Source organism: Sus scrofa, chromosome 15, assembly GCF_000003025.6.
Source record: "Sus scrofa isolate TJ Tabasco breed Duroc chromosome 15, Sscrofa11.1, whole genome shotgun sequence".
NCBI lineage: Eukaryota > Metazoa > Chordata > Mammalia > Artiodactyla > Suidae > Sus > Sus scrofa.
The window spans coordinates 16,881,584-16,906,426 of NC_010457.5; the positions used below are offsets into that span (position 1 = coordinate 16,881,584).

Here is a 24,843-nt window from a genome sequence, read left to right on the forward strand (position 1 = left end):
GTGTTCATGAAATTAGAAGAATTAATATTGTTAAAAGACCATACTTCCCAAGGCAATCTACAAATTCAAAGTGATCCTTTTCAAAATACCAAGGGCATTTTTCACAGAACTAGAACAAATAATTTTAAAATTTGTATGGAAACACAAAGGCCCCAAATAGAAAACAATCTTGAAAAATAAGAACAAAGCTAGAAGAATCATGGTCCCTGACTTCAGGCTATACTATAAAGCTACAGTTATCAAAACAGTATGGTACTGGTGCAAAAACAGAAATATAGACCAATGAAATAAGATAGAAAGCCCAGAAATAAATCCACACACCTATGGTCAATTCATCTTTGACAAAGAGGCAAGAATATACCATGAAGAGAAGAGAGTCTCTTCAATAAGTGGTGCAGGGAAAACTAAACAGCTACATATCAAAGAATAAAATTAAAACACTCTCTAATACCAGACACAAAAATAAACTCATAATTGATAAAAGAACTAAATGTTAAGAGTGGACACTATAAGACTCTTAGAGGAAAACATTTGGCAGAACACTTTTTGACATAAATCACAGCCATATCTTTTTGGATCCACCTCTGAGAATAATGAAAATAAAAAAATAAAAAAAACAAGCACTAATCAAGCTTAAAAGCTTTTGCACAGAAAAGGAAATCATAAATAAAACAAAAAAGGCAACCAACAGAATGGGAGAAAATAGGTGCATACAAAGCAACTGACAAGGGATTAATATTCAAAATACACAAACCACTCAGCTTAATGTCAAAAAAGAAAAAAAGGAAAAACAAGCAACCCAATCAAAAAATGGGCAGAAGATCTAAAGAGACAATTTTCCAAAGAAAACATACACATGGCCAAAAGCACATGAAAAAAGACTCAACATTGCAAATTATTAGAAAAATACAAACCAAAACTATAATGAGGTATCATCTCACACCAGTCATAATGGCCATCATCAAAAAGTCTACAATCAATAAATGCTGGAGAAGGTGCTGGAGAAAAGGGACCCCCCCCACTGCTAATGGGAAGGTAAATTGGTACAACAGTATATAAAATGGAAAACAGTACAGAGGTTTGTCAAAAAAACAAAAATAGAAGTTCCCTCATGGCTTAGTGGGTTAAGGATCTTGCACTGACACCGCTGTGACTCTGGTTACAGCTGTGGCATGGGTTCGATCCCTGGCCCAGGAAATTTTGCATGTCACAGGAGCAGCCCAAAAAAAAAAAAAAAAGAGGACAAAAAAACCTGCTAAAAATAGAACTACCATATGATCCAGCAATCTCACTCCTGGGCATCTATCCAGAGAAAACCATAATTCAAAAATATACATGCACCCCAATGTTCACTGCAAATATTTATAATAGCCAAACATGGAAGCAACCTAAATGCCCACTGACAGAGGAATGGATAAAGAAGATGTGATTATATATATATATATAGATATATATATATATATATCAGCCATAAAAAAGAATGAAATGATGCCATTTGCAGAAACATGGATGGACCTAGAGATTTTCATACTGAGTGAAATAAGTCAGACAGAGAAAGACAGGCATCACATAATATCATTTATATTTGGAATTTTTTTAAATGATACAAATGAACTTATTTACAAAATAGAAACAGACTCACAGACTTTGAAAACAAACATATGGTTACCAAAGGGGAAGAAAAGTGGGAGTAGGAGGGATGCACTAGGGGTTTGGGAATGGCAAGTGCATACTTTTGTATATGTAATGGATGATCATTGGGGACCTGTTGTATACCACAGAGAAAGCTACTCAATTTTCTATGATACTCTATATGGAAATGGATATATGTATAGCTAATTCACTTTGTTATACAGCAGAAATCAAAACGTAAATCAGCTATATTTCAATAAAATTAATTCTTTTTAAAAAAGCAAAGTCTTGGCAAGGTATTTGTACACAAGTTTATAACAGCATTACTGGAAGCAGCAAAAAGATGAAAGCAACCAAATGTTCACCAACTGATGAACAGGTGAACAAAATATGGTATATACATACAATGGTAATATAAGCCTTAAAAAGGAAAAATATTTTGACATGTTCCAATATTGAAGACATTATGCTAAGTGAAATAAACCCTTCCCCAAAAGACAAATACTGTATTGCTCCCTTCATATGAGGTTTCTAGAGTAGTCAATTCAGAGAAACACAAAGTAGAACAGGGGCTGCCAAAGACTGGGGTAAGGACAAATAGGAAATTACAGCTTAATGGGTTTAGAGTTTCAAGATAAACTTGTTTAGAGATTTACAAGATAAAGTCCTGGAGATTGGTTATACAACAACGTGAAATATATATTATTGTACCGTACACTTAAAAAAGTTATAATGTAAGTTTTACATTGGTGTATTTTACCACAATTGAAAAACAAAAGGAGTTGTTCCCATCGTGGCTCAGCGGTTAATGAACCAACTAGGAACCATGAGGTTGAGGGTTCGATCCCTAGCCTTGCTCAGTGGGTTGAAGGATCCGGCTTTGCCGTGAGCTATGGTGTAGGTCACAGACATGGCTCAGATCTGGCATTGCTGTGGCTGTGGTGTAGGCTGGCGGCTACAGCTCTGATTAGACCCCTAGCCTGGGAACCTCCCTATGCTGCAGGAGCAGCCCTAGAAAAGGCAAAAAAAAAAAGGACAGAAAATTAAAAATTTTTTTAAAAATTAAAAACAAAATAACTTTTATCTAATATATTCAAAAATTCCATTTACAACTTCATCATACAGCATAAAATACTTAGTAATAAATTTAACAAAAGATGCAAGACCTCACCAAAAACTGCAAAATACTGCTGAGATAAAGATTTACTAAGTGGGGAGATACACCATGTTCATGATTTGAAGTTTCAATATTGCCAAAGAAAAAGTTTCTTTTCTTCAAGGTCATGTATAAATTAACACAACCCCAATTCTAGTCCCAGCACAATCATAATCTTTTTTATATAAATTGATAAACTTATTCTAAAATTCATAATGGAAACATAAAGGCCTAGAAGAGACAAAACAATTGAGGAACTAAAAGACTCTTACAACTCAATAAAAACTCAACCCAATTAAAACATGGACAAAAACTTAAAGAGGGAGTTCTCTGATGGCCTAGCGGGTTGAGGCTCCTGCATTCTCACCGCTGTGGCTCTGGTTGCTGCTGTGCGGCGTAGGTTCAATCCCTGGCCCAGGAATTCCCACATACTGCCTGTGTGGCAAAAAAGAAAAAAAAAAAAAAAAAAAATACAAAAAAAAAACAAGAGAGAACCTGAAATAAACGTTGCAACTCTCATTAAAAAAAAAAAAAAAAAAAAACTTAAAGAGATATTTCACAAAAGGTACACAAATGGCTAATAAGTACATGAAAAAAAGTGGTTATGACCAGTATTTGTCACAGAAATATAAATTAACACAGAAAGAGAAATACATATTAATTCCACAAACTACATACCTATTAGAAGGATTAAAATTTACAAGATTGGGAGTTCCTGTCGTGGGTCAGTGGAAATTAATCTGACTAGCATCCATGAGGATGCAGGTTTGACCTCTGGCCTCACTCAGTGGCTTAAGGATCTGACACTACCGTGAGCTGTGGTGTACGTCACAGACGTTGCTCAGATCCTGCATAGCTGTGGCCGTGCTGGAGGCCGGTGGCTACAGCTCCAATTCAACCCCTAGTCTAGGAACCTCCTTATGCAATGGTACAGCCCTAAAAAGATTTAAATAAATAAATAAAATTTACAAAATTGAAAACAAACAATTGTTGGTGAGAGTACTACCCGAACTCACCTATTACTGGTAGGTAATACTACAACAGCTTTAGCAGTTTATCATAGAGCTAAGCATACATTTAGCCTATGAGCCAGTAAATCTACCCCCAGGTATTTAACTAAGAAATAAGAACATATTCTACTAAAGGCCTCATGTAAGAACACTCTTGCTTTATTCATAACAGTGATTACATCTGTCACAAATAACACTGTGGTATATTCATGTAACAGGCTATTACTCAGCAATAAAAATACTCATATATTCAACAACCTAGAATAATCTCAAATATTATGTAAAACAAGCCAGGCACAAAGAGTATGAACTGTATGATACCATGTATATGCAACTGTAGAGCAGGCAAAAGTAATCCATGGTTTAAAAGAGAAAAAGAACAGTAGATGCCTTCAAGGTGGGGAAGGTGGGAGAGGCATGAATGAGAAGCAAGGGGATCAAATGGAAATGTTCACTATGGACATTTCCGAGGTGACAGAAATGTCCAATATCGAGTGAAAATGAGTCTTACATGATATAAGCATGTATCAAAAGCAGTTAAGCTTGAGCATTATGTATATTTTATTTTAAAAACTATTTTGAAAAAATCCAGTGGGAGTAGGGAGTAGATAAGAAGTAATATTGACATAAGAAATGAAACAACTGAAGCTGGGTGATAGGCACAGGAGGGTTCACTATACTATTTTTGTTTATGTATGTGTGATTGAAATTTTCCATAATTACAGGTATTTAAAAAAATAATTTTTCATTCTTTCTCAGTGGAGGAAGAGAACTGGTAATCACTATCCTTCACCTAAATTAGAATCTCTTACTAAGGTATTCTCTAAATTTTGTTTATGCTGAATAATCCCATCCTTTATACTCTCTTTAATCTTATTCCTAACAGTTGGAGCTCACTTTGAAATCTGTTCATGTTTTCCATATTTGATTTATTTACTACTACCTGTAGTGAGAAAAGGGTTGGAAAGAAGTAACTCTCCATTTACCCCTATTACCTACCTAGCAGTATGATCCCTACTTTGAAAACACTATCCAACTTAAATCTGAAAGTTGAATTTAGCATCTAGAATTTTAACCTTATTTGTTTACATATTACTTTCTCTCTCTCATATGAGAATTCATGTGCAATAGCAAACATGGATCTTGTTCATTATTTCTTCAGGACTTGGCACACAGAATACCCAGTGAATGTGTGTAACTCAGAGAACTAAGGAATATATTATCAGAGCTCACAAATAATCCAGTTTAGCTCTTTTTGATAGCACAAGTCATTTTCCACCCCTGTTATATCCAGTTTGTCTTGCCTTAATCTTACTAGCATCCATCTCAATTGTTAAGTTTCAAGTAGAACAGAATGTCTGTTTGAAATGTCGCATTTTCTCTTCATTCAAAAATGTAATCATAAAATACTTTAATATAGTATATCAACGTATATATTCACTGTATTAAATGACATTTCTATATATAGTATTTATTTTTCTGCTCTTATTCATATGAATAAAGAAAATCGTAATGCTGTAAGAGTCTCAGATTCTGTTAACACCACTATATAGCTAAAAATGCTGGCAAACATTGAGAATGTACAGTTCCTTGTAGAAGGGTAAACTGCAGTTAATAACAGATTTTTAACAAAAACAATGATCAATTTTACTGGAAAAGAATTCAGCTAACAAACGAAGCATATAAGCCTAAAATCAAATTGTTAGTTCCCTTCTGTGACCTACAGAAAATCTAGGGTTTTTTTCTCAGAGTATATACTTCAGTAAACATCTGGAACACCGTTTATGAGCAAAATCATCAATATCTTAGATTAGGATTAGTTCCACCTCAATTTTCAATAATTTTTTAATTTTTAAATATCCTGAAAATATCCATAAAGTTAAAGGGAGGGACAAATATTATTAATGGGTATCATAAAATACAAAAACTAAGTAAAGCAACTACTGACAGAAGGTCAATTGTTTAAAAACCAAGATTTTTCCTCATTATAGTTAAGCAAAATACTCTACCCAAGAAGTTTGTAGTCACAATTTTTCTCTGACAAAAAAAAAAAAAAAAAAAAAAAAATATATATATATATATATATATATATATATGAAAAACCATTTTGAAATATTCTAAGGGAGAAGGCAAGAAACAAGCAGCAAACATCAGGAGAAACAAATAAAATCACTCACAAAGAATGACATTATATAAAATTTTATTATTTAAAAAACAGTTCACAAGTATCTTACAAAGATTGTTTGCAGAGATTCAAAAACAAGTTCTTCCAGATGCCATTTTATGTTCACAGATTATACATGACTTTAAAAAACATTTACTTCAAATGTACCAAATGCAGCAAAAAGACTTAAAAATAGAAATTTCAAAGTAAACTCATTTAGAGACAGCAGCAAATAGATCTGACCTTTTCAAGTGGCTTTCCCAAAGAGTTTCCAATCAGTTTCCAGTCGTTCAAGACTTCTTCAACTTTGGAAATAAACCTAGGTAGGAGGGAAAAACTTTCTAAATATGTAACCACATTTTTCCTATGATTATACAATTCCTTTAAAAGATATTTTCATATTTTATCACTTTTATCAGAGAAAGTTCAAGAAGTTTAATATTGTCAGTCTAACTTATAGATGTGGAATAAAAATGGAAATCATCTTTATCCTAAGAATTCTTAGATTTTGATTTTTTTGTCTACTGCCTAACCAACAAAGCTGTTTGGCCTTGTATAAAATATAAAATAAGAATAACTTCTCTATATTGAATGTAATAAATTTAGGACAGAAGTAAAAACTGAAAAACTAAAATACTATTAAAGATAATTATGAAACTAATAATCTCTTCATTACCCTCCAAATAACTAAATTAACTTTTCCTTTAAAGATATTTATAAATTCCCTGATTAGCTTCCTCTGGCCTCCCACCCCTAAAAGAAAACATCATTTGGGAGCTCTGCCCATTAAAATAAAACAAGTTTTAAGGGACAGTTGGCAAGAAACTGAAAATATATTTGTCAGCTTTAAGGAATAATCAACAGGCTTTTACACTATTCATTACCTGATCTTTAAATCTAATGATCAAGTAGACCTATTAAAGAGAATGAATTCTTTTTTTTTTTTTTTTTTTTTTTTTTTTTTTTTTTTTTTTTTTTTTTTTTTTTTTTTGTGACATATGAGCATATCGAATGACTGCAATACCAAACAGCAACAATCGAGCTTAACTACAAAGCACAAATGTAAACTACAACAGACAAGAATCATCTAGGATCGTAACACTGGACGACGGAATGAAATGAATGACTTGCAACATGCTCAATATCAGCAAATGAAAACTGTCAAATCTCAGTAGTAGTACTAAATACATATTAAAAGACATTTTCAGAAGACTTATAAGAAACTGACTTTTTATACTATATGTATGATGAAATCTAACAGCAACATTGCTCTCCTAAAACACCAACACAGTATTGCTAGAGTAACAGTTAATATTAGTCAAAATATACTCAAAAGTATAGGTTTTTCCCTTCAATGACATTATAAGCCATTATTTACATTCTTGTTATAAAGGTAATAATGAGAGTAATGATAAGGCAGAGTTTTTATGATTCACCTGAGCCTTTTAATTAATTTTAAGAGCTATTAATACAATATTGGAGGGGGTTTAGTCAAATAGCAATTATCAGTTTTTACAATGAGTGCTCTTCAAATAAGTTAACATGTTTACAAAAAAATTAAAAATTTAAATGTATGCATATGGATCAAGGCTTTGGTTTTGTTTTTGTTCTTTGCTGTTAGTATAATTCTGAACAGACAATACCTGCTCAAAATTTAAATTTGCATGTGAAATGTACATCACATTTATAAAGGTAAAAAACTGGAAACTATCTTGAAGTCCAACTGCAGCAAACAGCTGTAAATTAATGGTATTTCCATTCAATGGAATAATATGCACCCATTAAAAATCGTGTTTGGAAAACCATTTAAGGAAATAAGAAAATATCCATATGTTAAATGAGAAAATGGAAGCTATAGACGTAAGTGTTAGTATAGTTTAATACAAAAGTTTTAACACACAGATTAGAAGGAATTTCTTAATATAGTAATTAGCTATCCCTGGTGGTAGGATTACAGGCAATTTTTCTTTTATTTTATAAGGTAGTATTATTATTATAAAAACGATTTAAATATAGTTTTCACAGTAAAAGAACATCTTAAAAATATTGTGTGAATTCTATTAGTACTAGCTAATAGACAAAAATTAGACTCTATCTTGCAAGTACTGATATTTAACTAGAAAAATATAATAACTATCCCTGAAAGCTCTCCAGATCTGACCTGAAGCATCATTGTATTAGATTCTTTTGTTACATGCTCTTAAAAGACCAGGTTTCTTTCCCTTCTTAGCTCTTATTTCAACTGTAATTATAGAATCATTTGTACTACTAGATTCATGTCTATCTCTTCCATTTGACTGTATGTTCAACAAGAGCAGGAATGATCTGTTTACACTGACCACTACATCCCAAATGCCCTACATTGTGCTTGACACGTGGACACTCTCTATTTTTTCAATGAACAAATGATAAAAGACTTATGGGCTTCTATTTAGTCCTCTCAATAAACTGTCTATATGGTTCATAACACACTGATAAGAACTTTCATTCAAACCTTAAACTGAAGGTTTAAGAGACTCCAAAGTTGGAGTTCCCACTGTGCCACAACGGGATCAGTGGTGTCTCTGCAGTGCCAGGACACAGGTTCGATCCCAAGCCAGCAAGGTTGGTTAAAAGGATCTGGGGAGTGCCCGATGTAGCACAGCAGAAACGAATCTAACTAGGTTGCAGGTTCAATCCCTGACCTCTCTCAGCAGGTTAAGGATCCGGCGTTGCCATATGGTTCTGGAGTAGGCCAGCAGCTGTAGCTTCAATTCGACCCCTAGCCTGGGAACCTCCATATGCTGCAGGTGCAGTCCTAAAAAGCAAAAAAAAAAAAGGATCTGGGGTTACCTCAGCTGCATGTAGGTTGGAACTGCGGCTCAGATCTGATTCCTGGTCTGGGGAACTCCAAATGCTGAGGGGCAAAGAATTAAAAAAAAAAAAAAAAAAAAAAAAAAAAAAAAAAAAAAAAAAAAAAAAAAAAAAAAAAAAAAAAAAAAGACTCCAAAGTCTTAACATTTTCCTACTAACTGTAAAACACTGGTTTCACTCTAGACGTGAGAGCATGAAAGTCAAAAACCAAATTTCCTACTTTATGGTGGTTTTTTGGTGTTTTTGGTTTTTTTTTTAGGGCTGCACCCAGGGCATGTGGAGGGTTCCCAGGCTAGGCGTCTAATCCAAGCTATAGCTGCCAGCCTATGCCAGAGCCACAGCAATGCCAGATCTGAGCCACGCCTGCAACCTACACCACAGCTCATGGCAACTCCAGATCCTTAACCCATGGAGAGAGGCCAGAGATCAAACCCCAAAACTTCACTGTTCCTAGTTGGATTCGTTTCCACTGCGCCATCATGGGAACTCCTTTGTGGTGGTTTTTATAACTGTGTTAACAATTACTTTCATGTAAGTCAACTATATGCAGTTTAAAAAAAAAGATAAACTGAGGCATATTAAATTTTTTTAAGTTTAAAAAAAATACTTTCAAATAAGAAACTATAGGATTTAATATTCTACTTCAGAATATTTTAAGTATTTAGCTAGAGGAAAGTGATCATTTTTCAACTAAATACTGTTTCCTCATCCCATCCTCCAAGATTCAAGTTAAATTTTCTAACTACATTCAAGACATTAAGCTATTATCTCAAATTCAACAGGTCTAAAACTATTCTTCTTACTTTGCCACTTTCTTCATTCTTTCATGCAAGAAACTGCAGTTTCAATCTATGATTTTTTTCTACTCTTACATTTCATCAAGCACTATCTACTTCTTTAAAATGTCTTACAATCTTCTATCCTTCCTCTCCAGTCTCCAAATCACCTACTTTATCAAAGTAACTCACTGACCTTAATTTTACCTCACCTCCTAAAACAACTCATGTCACTGTACCACTCTAAAATCAAGGGTCTCTCACAATTGCTCCTTAATGGTTGTATAGTGTGGTCTCCAGACCAGCAGCATCAGCATCACCTGGGAGCTTGTTAGAAATGCAAATTTTTGAAATTACCTTAGACATACAGAGCCATAAACTGTGATTCTGATGCACATTAAAGTTTGAGAATCACTGGTATTAAAGCACCAAACCTAGATTCCTTTACTTAGCTTTGGAGGCTGTCTATAACCTGGGTCCTTTCTTCCTTAATAATTTTGTTTACTTTCCTTCAAAAGATAGCCCTCACTCCAGTAAAGATGTTTCATTAAATCCCAAAGGTTTTCACCTGTCTCTACTCACACTAGGCCCTTCTCATATTTAACTACTCCTATTTTCTGGGCCCAGCACATTTCCTATCTTTTCTTATGTAAATACTTCCAACAATTATAATCCACAACAACATCATCCTTAAACTACTATTTTTATAGTTAGTACTAGCTGGCTTAAAATTTAACTATTTGCTGTTTTGTTTTTTTTAAAACACATGGATCAAGGCTTTCGTTTTGTTTTTGTTCTTTTCTGTTAGTATAGTTCTGAACACACAATACCTGCTCAATAAAGCCTTGCCAATGTGGTTATGTCTTACTGTCTTTTAAGAGGGATACCACGGGTCAAACTAGTTTCCCAGCAGAGATGTTTTATATTTTCATATGTCGTTTGATGACATGGATTCCACAAACTTCTCCCGACCGGCAAGATTTTAGGATTATAAAACGTTGCAACCTCATCACCCAGAAAACCTGAAGGACCTCTGCGACATCAAAACTGTTAACCTCTTGATCTAAGCTATCAGTCATCCACAAACTAGGCCTTCAACTAATTTCAGTGAGCCAACAGTTTGACTCAGCTGTTCACTGGAGTTTGAAGGCACAGGACGCCTGGGCAAAGCACCCAATGACATGGAACAATCTGAATCAAAGCGTTCCAAAACCAGACACAGACTATTTCAAAAAGTTATTCTAAAAGACAGGATGGAGAAGGTGAGTGTGTGGCAGAGCCCACCACGACTCTGAAGAAAGGCCTCCTCCTGAAAAGGATGTACCCGGGAAGGAAAAAAAAAAAAAAAAAAAAAAAAAAAAGGCAGCTGTGAAGTTTATTGCTTACTAGAACTTGAGTTAAACGGAAGTTATAGCCTCGACAACTGTTTCTGCAGATGGACAACAACTAGAAAACCAAAGGTCTAAGGAGAGTGGTCCTTGGGCAGAGAAAACAAAACTTCGGAGAGCCGGAGGCTCCGGGTTTGGCTGAAGGGGGACGGGCCGGGGCTTGTCAGCCAGGAGATGCGGAAGAAGCCTGCGGCTGACCCGAGAAGGGAGGAAGCGGAGACGCGGGCAGCCAAGGTTTTACTTTTCCCGCATAAGTGGCGTCACCAGTGGGCTCTGTTAGGGGAGTGACAGGGGAGACGCCGGGGCCCAAAGTGTTGGTAACCAAACACACGACCTTACCTTTCCCATTCTGAGGCAGTGGTGAAGTCCGTGATCTCAAACACCTCGGACTCGGGCTGCGGGAAGGGGAAGAAAGAAAGGAATTGAGCGCCTGAGCGCTGACGCGGAGAATCGAACTTAAATAGAGACAGGGATAGGTATGAAACAAACACCTCACCTCACTGTCGGCCGCCATCTTGAGGAGCGCCAAGGCGGGCGCTAGGGATGCCGGGAAGAAGAGCTGGAGGACGGGGGTGGGGAGAACAGGGGGAGGAGCCTCTGCGCAGTCCCACCCCCGGAGGCCCCGCCTCCTGATAGTGAGTCCTGATAGTGAGTCCTCTTCATAGGTTGAAATCATCTGAAAAAAAAAATTTTTTTTTTAAATGCTTTTGTTCCTGGGAAGGGAATCTTACTCTGCCCTCAACTCCTCGTTCTCTGGATGATTTAATAAAATTTGAAAATTTCCCTTAATGAATTAGGAAGGGAACAGAGCCAAGGAGATAAGACAAGGCCCTAGAAGCATTTAACTTGTTTTAAAAAATCCAACAGGAGTTCCCGTCGTGGTGCAGTGGTTAAGGAATCCGACTAGGAACTATGAGGTTGCGGGTTCGGTCCCTGCCCTTGCTCAGTGGGTTAACGATCCCGCGTTGTGGCAAGCTATGGTGTAGGCCGCAGACGCGGCTCGGATCCTGCGTTGCTGTGGCCCTGGAGTAGGCTGGCAGCTACAGCTCCGATTCGACTCCTAGCCTGGGAACCTCCCTATGCCGTGGGAGCGACCCAAGAAATGGCAAAAAAACAAAATAAATAAATAAGTAAATAAATAAGAAACCCAACACACATTTTGTTTTTCATTCAACCTCTACTGATTGATTGCAAGGCACTGAGCTAAGTGCTTTATAACCCACCTTTCCTCACCGCCCCACTCCTCAAAGAACTTAAGCAGTTTGCCTAAGTCATGAAATAAAATCATGCTAGTTATCTGGTTTCTGGGAAGAGCAACATGCTGTTCAATGAAAACTTTTAAGCCATTCAGAAACAGAATAGGTGCCAGCAGTTAGAAATTATTTCTCATACATACTCTATTATTTACAGAGAAAATCATACCATGTCCAGGGTTTGCTTCAAAATAATGGGAGGGAGAAGTGGATAAGGATAGAAATAAAACAAATCAGCGATGAGTGGGTAATTGATTAAGCCAATGATGGGTACATGTGTATTTATAATATTCTCTTTCCTTCTGTAAGGGTGAATTTTTTCATAATTAAAAGTTTTTTAAAAATTTAAATATCATTTAAAGATTTTTTTTTTTTTGTAATTCAAATGTGGGGGTAGAGGAACCAGAAAAAATGGCTTAAGCAATTAAAAAATTTAACCCTAAAATAAGAGAAAGAGACATAAAAAATTTGGTGATGTAGATGGTGCAATGAGGAAACTAAGGCCAGAGAATTTCAAGAATAGTTATTGCCAGTGCTAAGCCTTTAACTCCTGTCTCTTGATATTTCTTCTAGTTTTTGTTCATTATACTAGTGGGAGTTTGGGGCTACTTCTGCAGCAATCTGTCCCAACTTGCACCTTCATTCATTTATAAGCATTTATTAAATACCTACCATAAGCCAATCATAGCACTAGGCTCCAGGGTAATGAAGATATAGTGCAGGTATTATCTCAGATTTCAAGGAACTCAAGATGGAGTAGGAAGACGGGAAATCTACTGCCTATGAACAGAGGTGTTAAATGTATTAGTATCACTGTTATCAATGTGGAGGCCAATCAATGGTGACCTTAACAAGAAGAATCTTGGAGGACAAATGAAGGATAAAATGGAGACAGCCAGGATAGGGGCCGAGAAAGCCTCTAAGCGGAGAGAGAGTAGCACATCCAGAGGCTGAAAGTTAGGAAGATCTGGTCTATCTAATGAACTGAAATCAGACACCTAGAACACAGTGGTTACAATGAAGTTAGAAAGGAAGGCATAGGCCAGGCCATATAGAGCCTTCTATATGGCCCTTATGTGAAGCAAAATAGACATCACTAAAATGTTTTAAGCAAGAGAGTAAAGTGAGCCAGTTTACATTTTGCAAAAATCTGGATGTGATAGGATTGGATTGGGGGTGCTGGTGGTGCAAAAGAAGAGGTAGGAACAGCTAGTGACTGTCAAAGCATCCAGGGAGTGATGGTGTGGAGGCTTTGCCTAGGGTGGTCAGCAGACAAGGTGAACTGATTCGATACATATTCTGGACATACAATATACAGGACCTGATGATGGATTAAACGAGGAATAAGGAAAAGGTAGGCATCAAAGATAATTTTCAAGATTCTGGGAGTTCCCGTCGTGGCTCAGTGGTTAACCAATCTGACTGGGAACCATGGGGTTTCGGGTTTAATCCCTGGCCTTGCTCAGTGGGTTAAGGATCCAGTGTTGCTATGAACTGTGGTGTAGGCTGCAGATGCGGCTCGGATCCTGCGTTGCTGTGGCTCTGGCGTAGGCCAGAGGTTACAGCTCTGATTAGACCCCTAGCCTGGGAACCTCCATATGCCGAGGGAGCAGCCCTAGAAAAGAAAAAAAAAAAAAAAAAAAAAAGATTCTGGCCTAAGCAACTGTGTGGGGATGATGCCATTTTTCTTTTCTTTTCTTTTCATTAAAGAATAGTTGATTCACAGTGTGCCAATTTCTGCTGTACTGCAGAGTGATCCAGCCATACACATATATATATTCCCTTAATTATCTTCCATCATGTTCTATCCCAAGAGACTGCATATAGTTCTCTGTGCTATACAGTAGGCCGTCCTTGCTTATCCTTTCTAAAGATAAAAGTTTGAGGATTATGCCATTTTCTGAGACAAAGAAAATCGAAAGGAACAAGAAAGCTAGATATTTGGTTTGAGAATGTTAAGTGTGACATGCTTGTAAGGTTTTCAAGGGGAATTGTAAAGGAGAATATTCGGGTATAAGAATAGGTCTTAGAACCACCTTTCACCAGCCAGAATGGACATCATCAAAAAGTCTACAAACAAGAAATGCTGGAGAGGGTGTGGAGAAAAAGGAACACTAGTACACTGTTGGTGGCATTATAAATTGGTGCAACCACTGTGGAAAACAGGATGGAGATTCCTCAGAATACTAAACATAGAACTACCATTTGATCCAGCAATCCCACTCCTGGGCATCTATCCAGAGAAAACCATGACTCGCAAAGACACATGCACTCCGATGTTCATTGCAGCACTCTTTGCAATAGCCAAGACATGGAAACAACCTAAATGTCCATCGACAGAGGAGTGGATCAAGAAGAGGTGGAACATATACACAATCGAATATTACTCAGCCATTAAAAGGAACGAAATACCAGCATTTCTAGCAACATGGATGGAATAGAAATTATCATAAGTGAAGTTAGCCATACAATGAGACACCAACATCCAATGCTTTCACTGACATGTGGAATCTGAAAAAAGGACAGACTGAGCTTCTTTGCAGAACAGATGCTGACTCACAGACATTGAAAAACTTATGGTCTCCGGAGGAGACAGTTAGGGGGGTGGGGGGAATGTGCTTGGGCTGTGGGATGGAAATCCTGTGAAATTGGATTGTTATGATCATTATACAGCTACAGATGTGATAAATTCATTTGAGTAATAAAAAAAAGAATAGGTCTTAGAGGCAAGATCTGGAGTGAAGATAGACATTTGGGAGTATTTAAATCACAAGCATAGATGAGAGATGACTTGAGAATATAGAAAGATGAAAAGGAGCCTCATATAGAGACCTGAAGAAATTTTGGATTTGAAGAATGGATACAGGAAAGTATTCAGTGAGAGAGGAAAGGAGTGGCTAGAGAAATAGGAAAACAAGGAAAGAGTGATGGCACAGAGAAAAGAGGATGTTTCAGGATGGTAAATAATGACTGCTACTGAAAAAGCAAGTGAAAGAGGAATATAAGCTCAAGGGTGATTGGCTAGTGGTGTTTCTTGGGTCTTTTGTTTGTCATTATGGCAGAGGATAGTGGATATGTCAGTATACTGATGCTAATAATCTAGGAGAGTGAGAGATTGATGATGAAGGGGAGAGGAGGAACTGAAGTTCTCAATAAGGTAGAGGGAGGAAATCCACAGAGCCAGTAGTCACACAGTCCCAGGAGGCACCATTCACATCTCATGCTGATGCCTTGCCTCCAGAGGTGCTACCTACAGAGAGCACCTTGTGGATAGTGCCCCCTGGAGTTGTGTAGCAAGGTAGTACCAAGAATTCAGAGAGGGAGGAAATGAAGGATATGTGATGAGATTGGCTTTTTTTGAGAGGGAAAAAAGAGAAAAAAAAAAAAAGATGGAGACACATAAACATTAGGACAGTTGTACATATAAAAGGAAAAGAGCTGTTCACTCAACTTTTTAAGATTGTTGCCAAGTGAAATAAGTATGTAGTCTTTAAGGTCAGACAAATCCAAGTTCAGCCACTTACTAACTATATGACTTTGGGAAAATTATATAACTCCTCTAAAACTCAGTTTTTTATTAGTAAAATAGGATTTGTAATACCTCTCACCATGTAGAATTGTGGCCAAAAAAAAATCCAATGCGCATATGTAGAATGGTTGGCACAATGTTCTGGCATGTAGTAGTGATCAATTATGGTAGTAGCATTTATAATAAATGCTTTATATAATGAAAAGCCATAAAGTACCACTCACATATAATACATTACTTATTTCTTTCCCTGCTTGCTGAATCATGAAGAAGTTTCTGTCCATACCAAAATCAAAAATGAAAAAAACCTCAAAGACTTTTCTGCATGAAGTTAAATTTCAGAAACTGTATGAAACAGCCTTATCAGGTTGCTAGGTAAAGTTTTCTTCCAAGATATTTTTGGCTCCCTGTCTTCTCCCTGGAGAAACTTTTAAAATAAGTTATTTGTTAAAGAAAAGTGTGAAGCCAGGATGCTAATGATGTAAAATCCCCAGGGGAGACATACTTTTATTAGATTTTCACTGGTTCGTGGAGCAGAAAAGAGTTTGTTTCTTCAGGATTAAGAGCTATTTTGCTACAGGTCCAAAGGCAAGGGCTTTTCCATGCAAGTGTATTCCCTCCCCAGCATAACTTTCAGTTATTTCAAGGTGTTACCAATAATGGCCACAGGGAGAATTTTGACACATAGGCAATTTAAGAGATTGGAAAAATCACCCTCGGCTTAGTCCTCAGAGGAATGTGGGAGCATCACAGTTTAATTAGGTCTTAGCAAGAGAGCAAACATTGTTTGTGAGAGGAGCAACAGCAGCGAGACTACAGCATCATCTGCCTTGACGGCCACTGTACAGGGAGAACCGGGAATTTTCTATGGTACAGCCGTGAAACCAATTCCAATAGAAGATATAGGTAGAAGAGGAAGACATGCCATAAGAACAAGAAATGCTTTAGAGAGAAATTCTCTAAATCAAAATTACAAACTTGTCCAAATTATCAGCATTTATTCCTTTATTCATTCATTCTGTAATATTTATCAAGTGTGTACTGTCATGGCATGTTGGTCAATCCTATGGAGGGATTGAAAGAATAGTAATCCCTGCCTGGAAGGTGTCTGCAGCCTGAGATTAGATATAAAGAAATATAATATGATTTAGAAAGGGGTACGCTATTGCCATCCAACTTCTTAAAGCTCTCTGTAAACTCAGTGGTAAAAAAATATTCAAGCGACACTTTGAAACCCACACACACAATATCATATATCCTACATAAGTAGTCCTCTACTTCTTGAATTAGAAAGAGGTATAGTCACCAAGGTAGGAATCTCCAGAGAATTTCAAGAGAAGTGAGCCAGCCTTCCTTCACTCACCATTCACTCCTTTCTTCATTCAATAAACACCTGTCAAGAGCAGCTGTTATGTGACTGGCACTATTCTAGAAACTGGGAAACAAAAATTTTAAATTTAAAAACAAGTTTCCCACCTATAGTACAGCACAGGAACATTTACTCAAAACTGTGTGATAACCTATATAGGAAAAGAATTTGAAAAGAATGGATATGTGCATATGTATAAATGATTTACTTTGCTATATGCCTGAAATTAACACAACTTGTAAGTCAACTATATTCCAATAAAATTTCAAAAATAAAGAAGGACCCTGTCCTCAAGAAGTTTCAAGTATAAATTAACTGGTCCTTCTAGATGATAATAATAAATCAAGAACAGCTAATCCTAATTTCTAAATTTGTAAATTAACTTCTTCTCCAGCTGATCAAGAAAGGACAGTATTTCAAAACAACAACAACGATGAAGAGGGTTCCTTTGTGGCACAGTGGGTTGAGGATCCAGTATTGCTACTGCAGTGCCTTGGGTCACTACTGTGGCGTGGGTTTGATCTCTGGCCTGGAAGTTTCCACATGTTGAGGGTGCAGCCAAGAAAGAAAGAAAGAAAGAAAGAAAGGACAGTACTTGCTGACAGGTTGATTTAGTTTGCCCAAGTGTATGTGTTTCTATTTAAAATATTTTAATGTTAATGTGTTTTTGAACTTAGAATGTGGAAAATAAAAGAAATAATTTAAAAGAATCATGAGGAAATGTAAGTTAGTACAACTATTATGGAACACAGTATGAAGGTTCCTCAGAAAACTATACACAGAATCACCATATGATATAGCAATCCCACTCCTGGGCATATACCGAGACAAAAGAATGATTCAAAGATGTACTTGTACCCCAATGTTCATAGAAGACTTATTCACAATAGACAAGGCTTAGCAGAAGAATAAATAAAGAAGATATGGTACATATACACAATGGAATACTACTCAGCCATAAAAAAGAATGAAATAATGCCATTTGCAGCAACATGGATGCAACTAGATATTCTCACACTAAGTGATATAAGTTGGAAAGATAAAGATAAATACCATATTATATCACTTACATGTGGAATCTAAAATATGACACAAATGAACCTATCTACAAAACAGAAGTGAACTCATGGACAAGGAGAACAGGCTTGTGGTTGCCAAGGGGGAGGGAGGAGAGAGATAGACTGGGAGTTTAAGGGTAGTAGGTGCAACCTATTACATTTAGAATAGATAGACAACAAGTTCCTATTGTATAGCACAAGTAAGTATATCCAATCTCCTGGGATAAACCATAATGGAAAGGGATATTTTTAAAAAGAAGGTATATATGTATATAACTAAGTCACTTTGCTATAGAACAGAAATTAGCACAATATTGTAAATCAACTATACTTTAATTTTTATAAATAAATAAATAAATAATGAGAATTATGTACAAGTTTATAGAATAACATATTCTTCTAAGAGTATAGGAGGGTGTGTAATGACAATAAATTACCATATTTTACACAGGCATATTATTATTTAATCTCCATCTTTCCTTATTGAGGATATGAATTATTCTAACCACAGATGATGAATAAATGTGAAATATTAGTATAATGCTGGCCTTTTTATCATATTATGTTAAGTCCCACTAATTACACATTTATATCTCCAAATGTGTACTGATCTGCTCCTCATCCACTCCTCAGATCCCTTTTATCACCCACTTCAGTCTAGTTTCTAACTAGACTAGACGAACTAATGTCCATCTCAACTGTGTCTGCAATTTTGCTGCAGTGAATCTTATATCTTCCATTTATCTCTATTCTTTGCTTTTGCCCATTTATATACTGCAATGTTTCCAAGTAGGAGATACTTAAATCATTATATATGGCCAAAGGTAGAGACTGGGAATTGTTTAATTTATTTTGTTCAAATATTATACAATAGGAAGGTCTTCTCATAGTAAAAGCTTCGAACAATATGCATAAAACAAATTGGCTTCCTTGATTATGTTCTCATTTCCCGTACTCTCAAGATAAAATCATTAATACCAGTTAAGTGTGAATAATTTAAGACTATTTCCTATGTTTTTATGTAAATATTTGTATACATAAAATATAAAGTTTTACCTTATTTTTAACCTTTATTTTTCTGCACAAGAAAGAATGTGTGCTACTTAATACATGCCAAGCATTCTCACAGTTACCCTATTATTATCATATATCCTTACTTTACAGATGAGGAAACTCAGGCAGAAAGAGCATAGGTAACCTGCTCAAGTCACACACCTAGTAAGTGGTATGGGTGACTCCTGAGTGTGTGCTCTGGACCTCTTTAACCTATCAGAATCACACTATAAGCATTATTTGGCAACTCGCTCTTTTTACTTAGTTGTATGATTTAGAACCCATGTAGAACATTATATACAAAGGATATGCAACAATGTCTCTTTCCACCTTTTTCATACTGCTTCAGGCCATTCCAAAATTCAAAGTATGGATGTGCTACTTTTTATTTCATTTTCTCCCACAACTTGACATGCATTCTTTAGTACTTAAAGCTATTCATAAAACATTCTTAGATGGGTGACAAGTGCAGGAAATTCATTATACTATAATGCTTACTTTGCATGTTTGAAATTTTCCATGATAAAAGTGTTCTAGAAAAATATACTAGGGTAAAAATTCATTATCCTACATCTTTGTGAACATGTATAAGAATTACCCTAAGGTGAATACTGAGAAATGGAAATGCTGGGTTGAAGAGAATGGAGCATTTAAAAATGTAATAGATAGCACCACATTGCAATATCCAATATGAGCATTGCTAATTTATAGATACCCACCAACAGTGTAAAAGAGTAGGCATTTCAGAGTTCCCTGGTGGCCTGGAGGTTAAGGATCTGATGCTGTCGTTGCTGTGGCATGGGTTCAATCCCTGGCCCGGGAACTTATTTTGCAGTAGGCATGCCAAAAACAAAAAACAAAAAAGCCATTTCCCTCACACTTTTAATATTACAAATCTCTTAAAATGTTGACAGTATTCTGAACAAAAAAATGATTTGATTTGCATTTCTCTGATCCCTGGCTAGGTTAAACAATTTTATATTTGTTTGTTGGCCATTCATATTTGTCTCCTATAAACAGTGATTTCACTTGTTTTTCTGGGGGATTGCAAGAATCTGTGTTTTTTATCAAATCTGTCCAGATGAAGCTGACATTCAACCATCTTGGTTGCCAAGGCTTCAAGGAATGTCAAGTTTGGCTCCATCTCAGAAAGTTGATGTCCTGCTCACATTCTCTTTCTGAGCTGCAAAACAAAACATCCTAGTTAACAAAACCAATAGTACCACTCTACACCCCCCTATTCAGTGTCACAGAAAATCCTGGTCTTTCTCCATCAAGTTTCTCTTGACTGCTATGCCCATTGAACCTCAATGATCTCCTTTGTCTTTCTTCTCAGTCCACCGAAATGCCCAATTTATCTCCTTCCTTTCCTCCATTCTGTGCCTCCCACACCCTCTACCACCTTCTAAGTGGAGAGAAGAGATTTGGGGCAAGGTCTTCCTTAAAAGCAGCAGGCCCCTCATGGTTTTCCTGAAAAAGCTTCCACCTTTTTCTACAACTGCTCTGCAGGGAACAAACAGGTCATGTTTAACATGCAGAAGACGTAGCTCACATGCAAGCCACTGCTACCTCAGCAGAAAAACTCTTTTTAGAATTTTACAATCCTTTAATCCTTTCCTACTTAATATATTGGGGTTGCCCAGATATTCCAAAATTATTCATAGTGTTTTCTTACAGCTAACATTGGATTCAAAAATTTAATTGTTGGAGTTCCCGTCGTGGCGCAGTGGTTAACGAATCCACTAGGAACCATGAGGTTGAGGGTTCGGTCCCTGGCCTTGCTCAGTGGGTTAAGGATCCGGCGTTGCCGTGAGCTGTGGTGTAAGTCACAGACGCAGCTCGGATCCTGCGTTGCTATGGCTCTGGTGTAGGCCGGTGGCTACAGCTCTGACTGGACCCCTAGCCTGGGAACCTCCATATGCCACAGGAGCGGCCGTAGAAAAGGCAAAAAGACCAAAAAAAAAAAAAAAAAAAAAAATTAACTGTTGTCATTTGCAAGTCCCACCTTACAGCATCTCATTTGCTACTATTGTTTACTGAAATTCTTTCTCCTTCTCCCTATCTAGTCAGAATGTAAAAAAAAAAAAAAAAAGTAGCTCTACTGAGAACTTGGGCTCTTCCTTTAAGTAAGCAAAAGGCCACTGCATAAAATTCATAAAATTCTCCACTGTTTGTTTGTTTGTTTGTTTGTTTGTTTTCTGCTCTCCTGGGTATGTATTCAGTTCAGGAAATATTCACTGGAAACCATCTATGTGTAAAGCACATAAACACAATAGGAGAAACAAAGATAATTAAAACACATTTCTTGTCCTCCAGAAACCAGAATCTAATGGAGAGACCAAAATAATTCTAAAACAAGCCTGGCTCTGTCATTAGAAGTACAAAATGACAGGAGAATAGCATGGATTAGAGGGGTGCGGAGAGGCTGTGGGAGCCTAGAAGTCCCTCAGGAGTTGGCTGAATGAGGAGCTGACTTTTGAATACAGTGACCACAAGAGGGAGGACTTAATCACCATGTTATTTCTCATTTCTTGGTTTTTCTCATGTAATGAAATTATTTTTCTTAATTTCTGTTTTGGATTCTAAGATTTTTAGAACCAGAGGGGGTTTCTGAAATCATATTACATAACCCTTGCAATTTATTTTTTTTCTTTTTACTGCCCCACCTGCAGCATATGGAATTTCACAGGCTAAGGGTCACATCAGAGCTGCAGCTGCTGGCCTATACCAGCAATGCCAAATCCAAGCTGCATCTACGATCTGTACCACAGCTTGCACCAATACCTGATCCTTAACCCACTGAGCAAGACCAGGGATTGAACCCACATCTTCGTGGAAATTATGTTGGGCCCTTAACCCTGTGAGCCACAATGGGAACTCCCCTTTTCAATTTATAAGTAGGGAAATTAGGCCCACATCACATAACTAGATAACACTGAAGATGAGGGCTCAGTAATCCTAACTCCGTTCCTGGGGATCCTTGCTCAAAAAAAAAAAAAAAAAAAAAAAAAGCCTTTGCTTGCTCTTTTATCTCTTGAAATATCAGTATCCCATATCACACATATGTGGGAATTCAAAGGCATTTTTCAAAGTTAATTGCATCTGGTAGCGGAGAGAGTGTGTGTGTGTAACACAAAGGATCATAATGTCAGATCAGACTCACACAAATCTAAGATCTCTTCTAATATCAAGCTCTATGAATAATTTCAGGAATATAATCAATCACCAGAAACAGCCAAAGCAGGGAGAGGGCAACTCCCAGTCCTTCTTCCCATGTAAGACTTAAGGTCTCTGCAATGAAAACTTTCCATTTTATAGGCATACAGCTGAATAGTTTTTGTAACACTTTTCAGGAAACCATGCTCCTTAAATTCATAGATTCACCATAAGCAATCCTAAAGTAGGGATATCCTGTAAAGAGCATTCCATAAACAAGGACACTCCTTCTAAGCAATAACCATGTATCTTCCAGGAGGTTCAGTTATTGCCATGTTTACATTACTGGGTCATCTACTGTCTTTCTTTGTCTGAGAATATCTTGACCTCTCCACCCCAGTAAATGAGAGAGAAATGGATGAAAGACCACCTGTCTTAACTCCTTCCTGTCCAATATTTAAATATTCAATAAACAGTAAATGGGCTGGCATTCCCAGTCTGGTGCAAGGAGAATGGCATTCTCTCCAGTGCCCCAAGCCCCGTGCAGTGGGTTAAAGGATCCAGTGTGGCACAGCTGTGGCATAGGTTAGAGCTATGGCTCAGATCTAATCCCTGGCCCAGGAACTTCCATATGCCAGAGTGCAGCCAAAAAGAAAAAAAAAGAAAAAAGATAATGTAACAATAAAAAAAGTATTTTGAAGTGAATGATGATAAAATTACAGCATATCAAAATCCGTGGGATACAATATAAGCAGTGCCTAGAGAGAAATGCATAACCATAACGATACATTAGAAAAGAATAAAGGGTCCAAAGCATGGACATTTAAAGGTGGCTTATGTCATCCATATGCAGCTAACCCTCAAATTTTTATCTCCCACTCAAACAGTAGCCCCGAACTGCAGACTTCTCTAACCAGCTGCTTTACTTACATCAATTTTTAGAAGACTAACAAGTATCTCAAACCTAAGTAGGTCTTAAAAATAACTCTTGATTTTTTTTTTTTGCTCCAAATGATGTTCCTCTCCCACTATCTGCATCTTGATAAATGACACCTCATTTTTACATTTGCTTAAGCCCCAAATTTAAGGGTTTTCCTTGATCCTTTTCTAGCCCAACAGGAGCTATTTTGTCATTTCTGGTTGTGGACCCTTTGTGTCATTTGTTTTCCATAGATCAGCCAGAATGACCTTTCAAAAAAAAAAAAAAGGAAATCAGGCCATGCCAAACAATCTCCTGGTTAAAACCCACCAATGGCTTTCTATTGCCCTTGAAATAAAATTGAAACCCCACAATGTGCTCTGCATGGTCAAAGCATAATCCTGCTGTGCAAACCTCACATATTATCACTTTCTGCCTTCATTGCATCTTCCATTTAGTTTTTTGAACAGAACTTCAAGTTCTTCCCTCTCCTAAGCTCAATGCACTGGTGACACCCTCTCTGTGGAAAGATCTTCCCAGACTCTTGTATGACCTGCTCATTCTCATTTGCCAGGTTTCAGCTCCCATGTCTCTTCTGTAATAGTAAGTAAGCTAATGAACATCTCTGTCATAAATCAAGCATCCACATATCAACTAGATGAAATAGAAAAAAAATATTTCCAGCATTCATGTGCTCCTACCAATGATAGTCCTTCCTCACCACAGACATAAGTACTATCCTGACTTTCGTGGTGATTTCTCTGTTAATCGTTGTGGTTTTACTACCTGAGATAAAATTCCATCCATAAACAATATATTTTAGTGTTGCCTGCCTTAAATGAAATCATATTATATTTTTTGTGTGTATCTTACTTTTTTACGCAATATTGTGTTTGTGAGATTCATCTTAGCCACTGTGTGTAGTAGTAATTTGTTTATTCTATTGCTGCAAGGTATTACACCACATGAATGTAACACAGTTTAGTTATCCATTCAGTTACTGAAAGATATTTAGGTTGTTTTCAGATTTTGGTGAATAATGCTACTATAAATATTCCTGTACTTATGTCTTGGTATACATTTGTGAGAGATACTAGAAGTGGATTTGCTAGGTCATAAGATAAGAGCATTTTCAACATTGCTGGATAATGCCAGTGTTTCAAAGTGGTATACCAAATTATATTCCCACTAGCATTTTATGAGAGTCCTCATTGCTCTTTATAAACATCAATACTTGGAATTTTCAGATTTACTACATTTATATAATTTCAGCAGAATTACAGAGCATCTCATTTAATTTGCAGTTCCCCATTGCTGTTGATGTTAAGCACTTTTTCATTGCTTATTGCCATTTAGACATCCTTTATATATGTGTGAAGTGGAAAATTGAGTTTTAAAACTATTTTTATAGGGCTGTTGTCTTTATTCTATTGCCAACTAGATGTTATTTATATATTTTATGTATGAACCTTATTTTGTTAATATAGGCAGCAAATAGGTTCTTCCACTCTGTGGCTTGCCTTTTAA

At 36.6% G+C, this 24,843-nt stretch overlaps 1 protein-coding gene across 1 annotated transcript in view; it reads right to left on the reverse strand.

Annotated features, from left to right (window-relative positions):
• RAB3GAP1 (RAB3 GTPase activating protein catalytic subunit 1) overlaps positions 1 to 11,565 on the reverse strand; it is a 136,781-nt gene extending 125,216 nt beyond the window's left edge. Inside the window, 3 exon segments of the mRNA XM_013983945.2 lie at positions 6,206 to 6,281; positions 11,319 to 11,374; positions 11,476 to 11,565. Of these exon segments, the coding sequence (XP_013839399.2) occupies positions 6,206 to 6,281; positions 11,319 to 11,374; positions 11,476 to 11,493 (150 nt within the window). The 5' untranslated portion in view covers positions 11,494 to 11,565.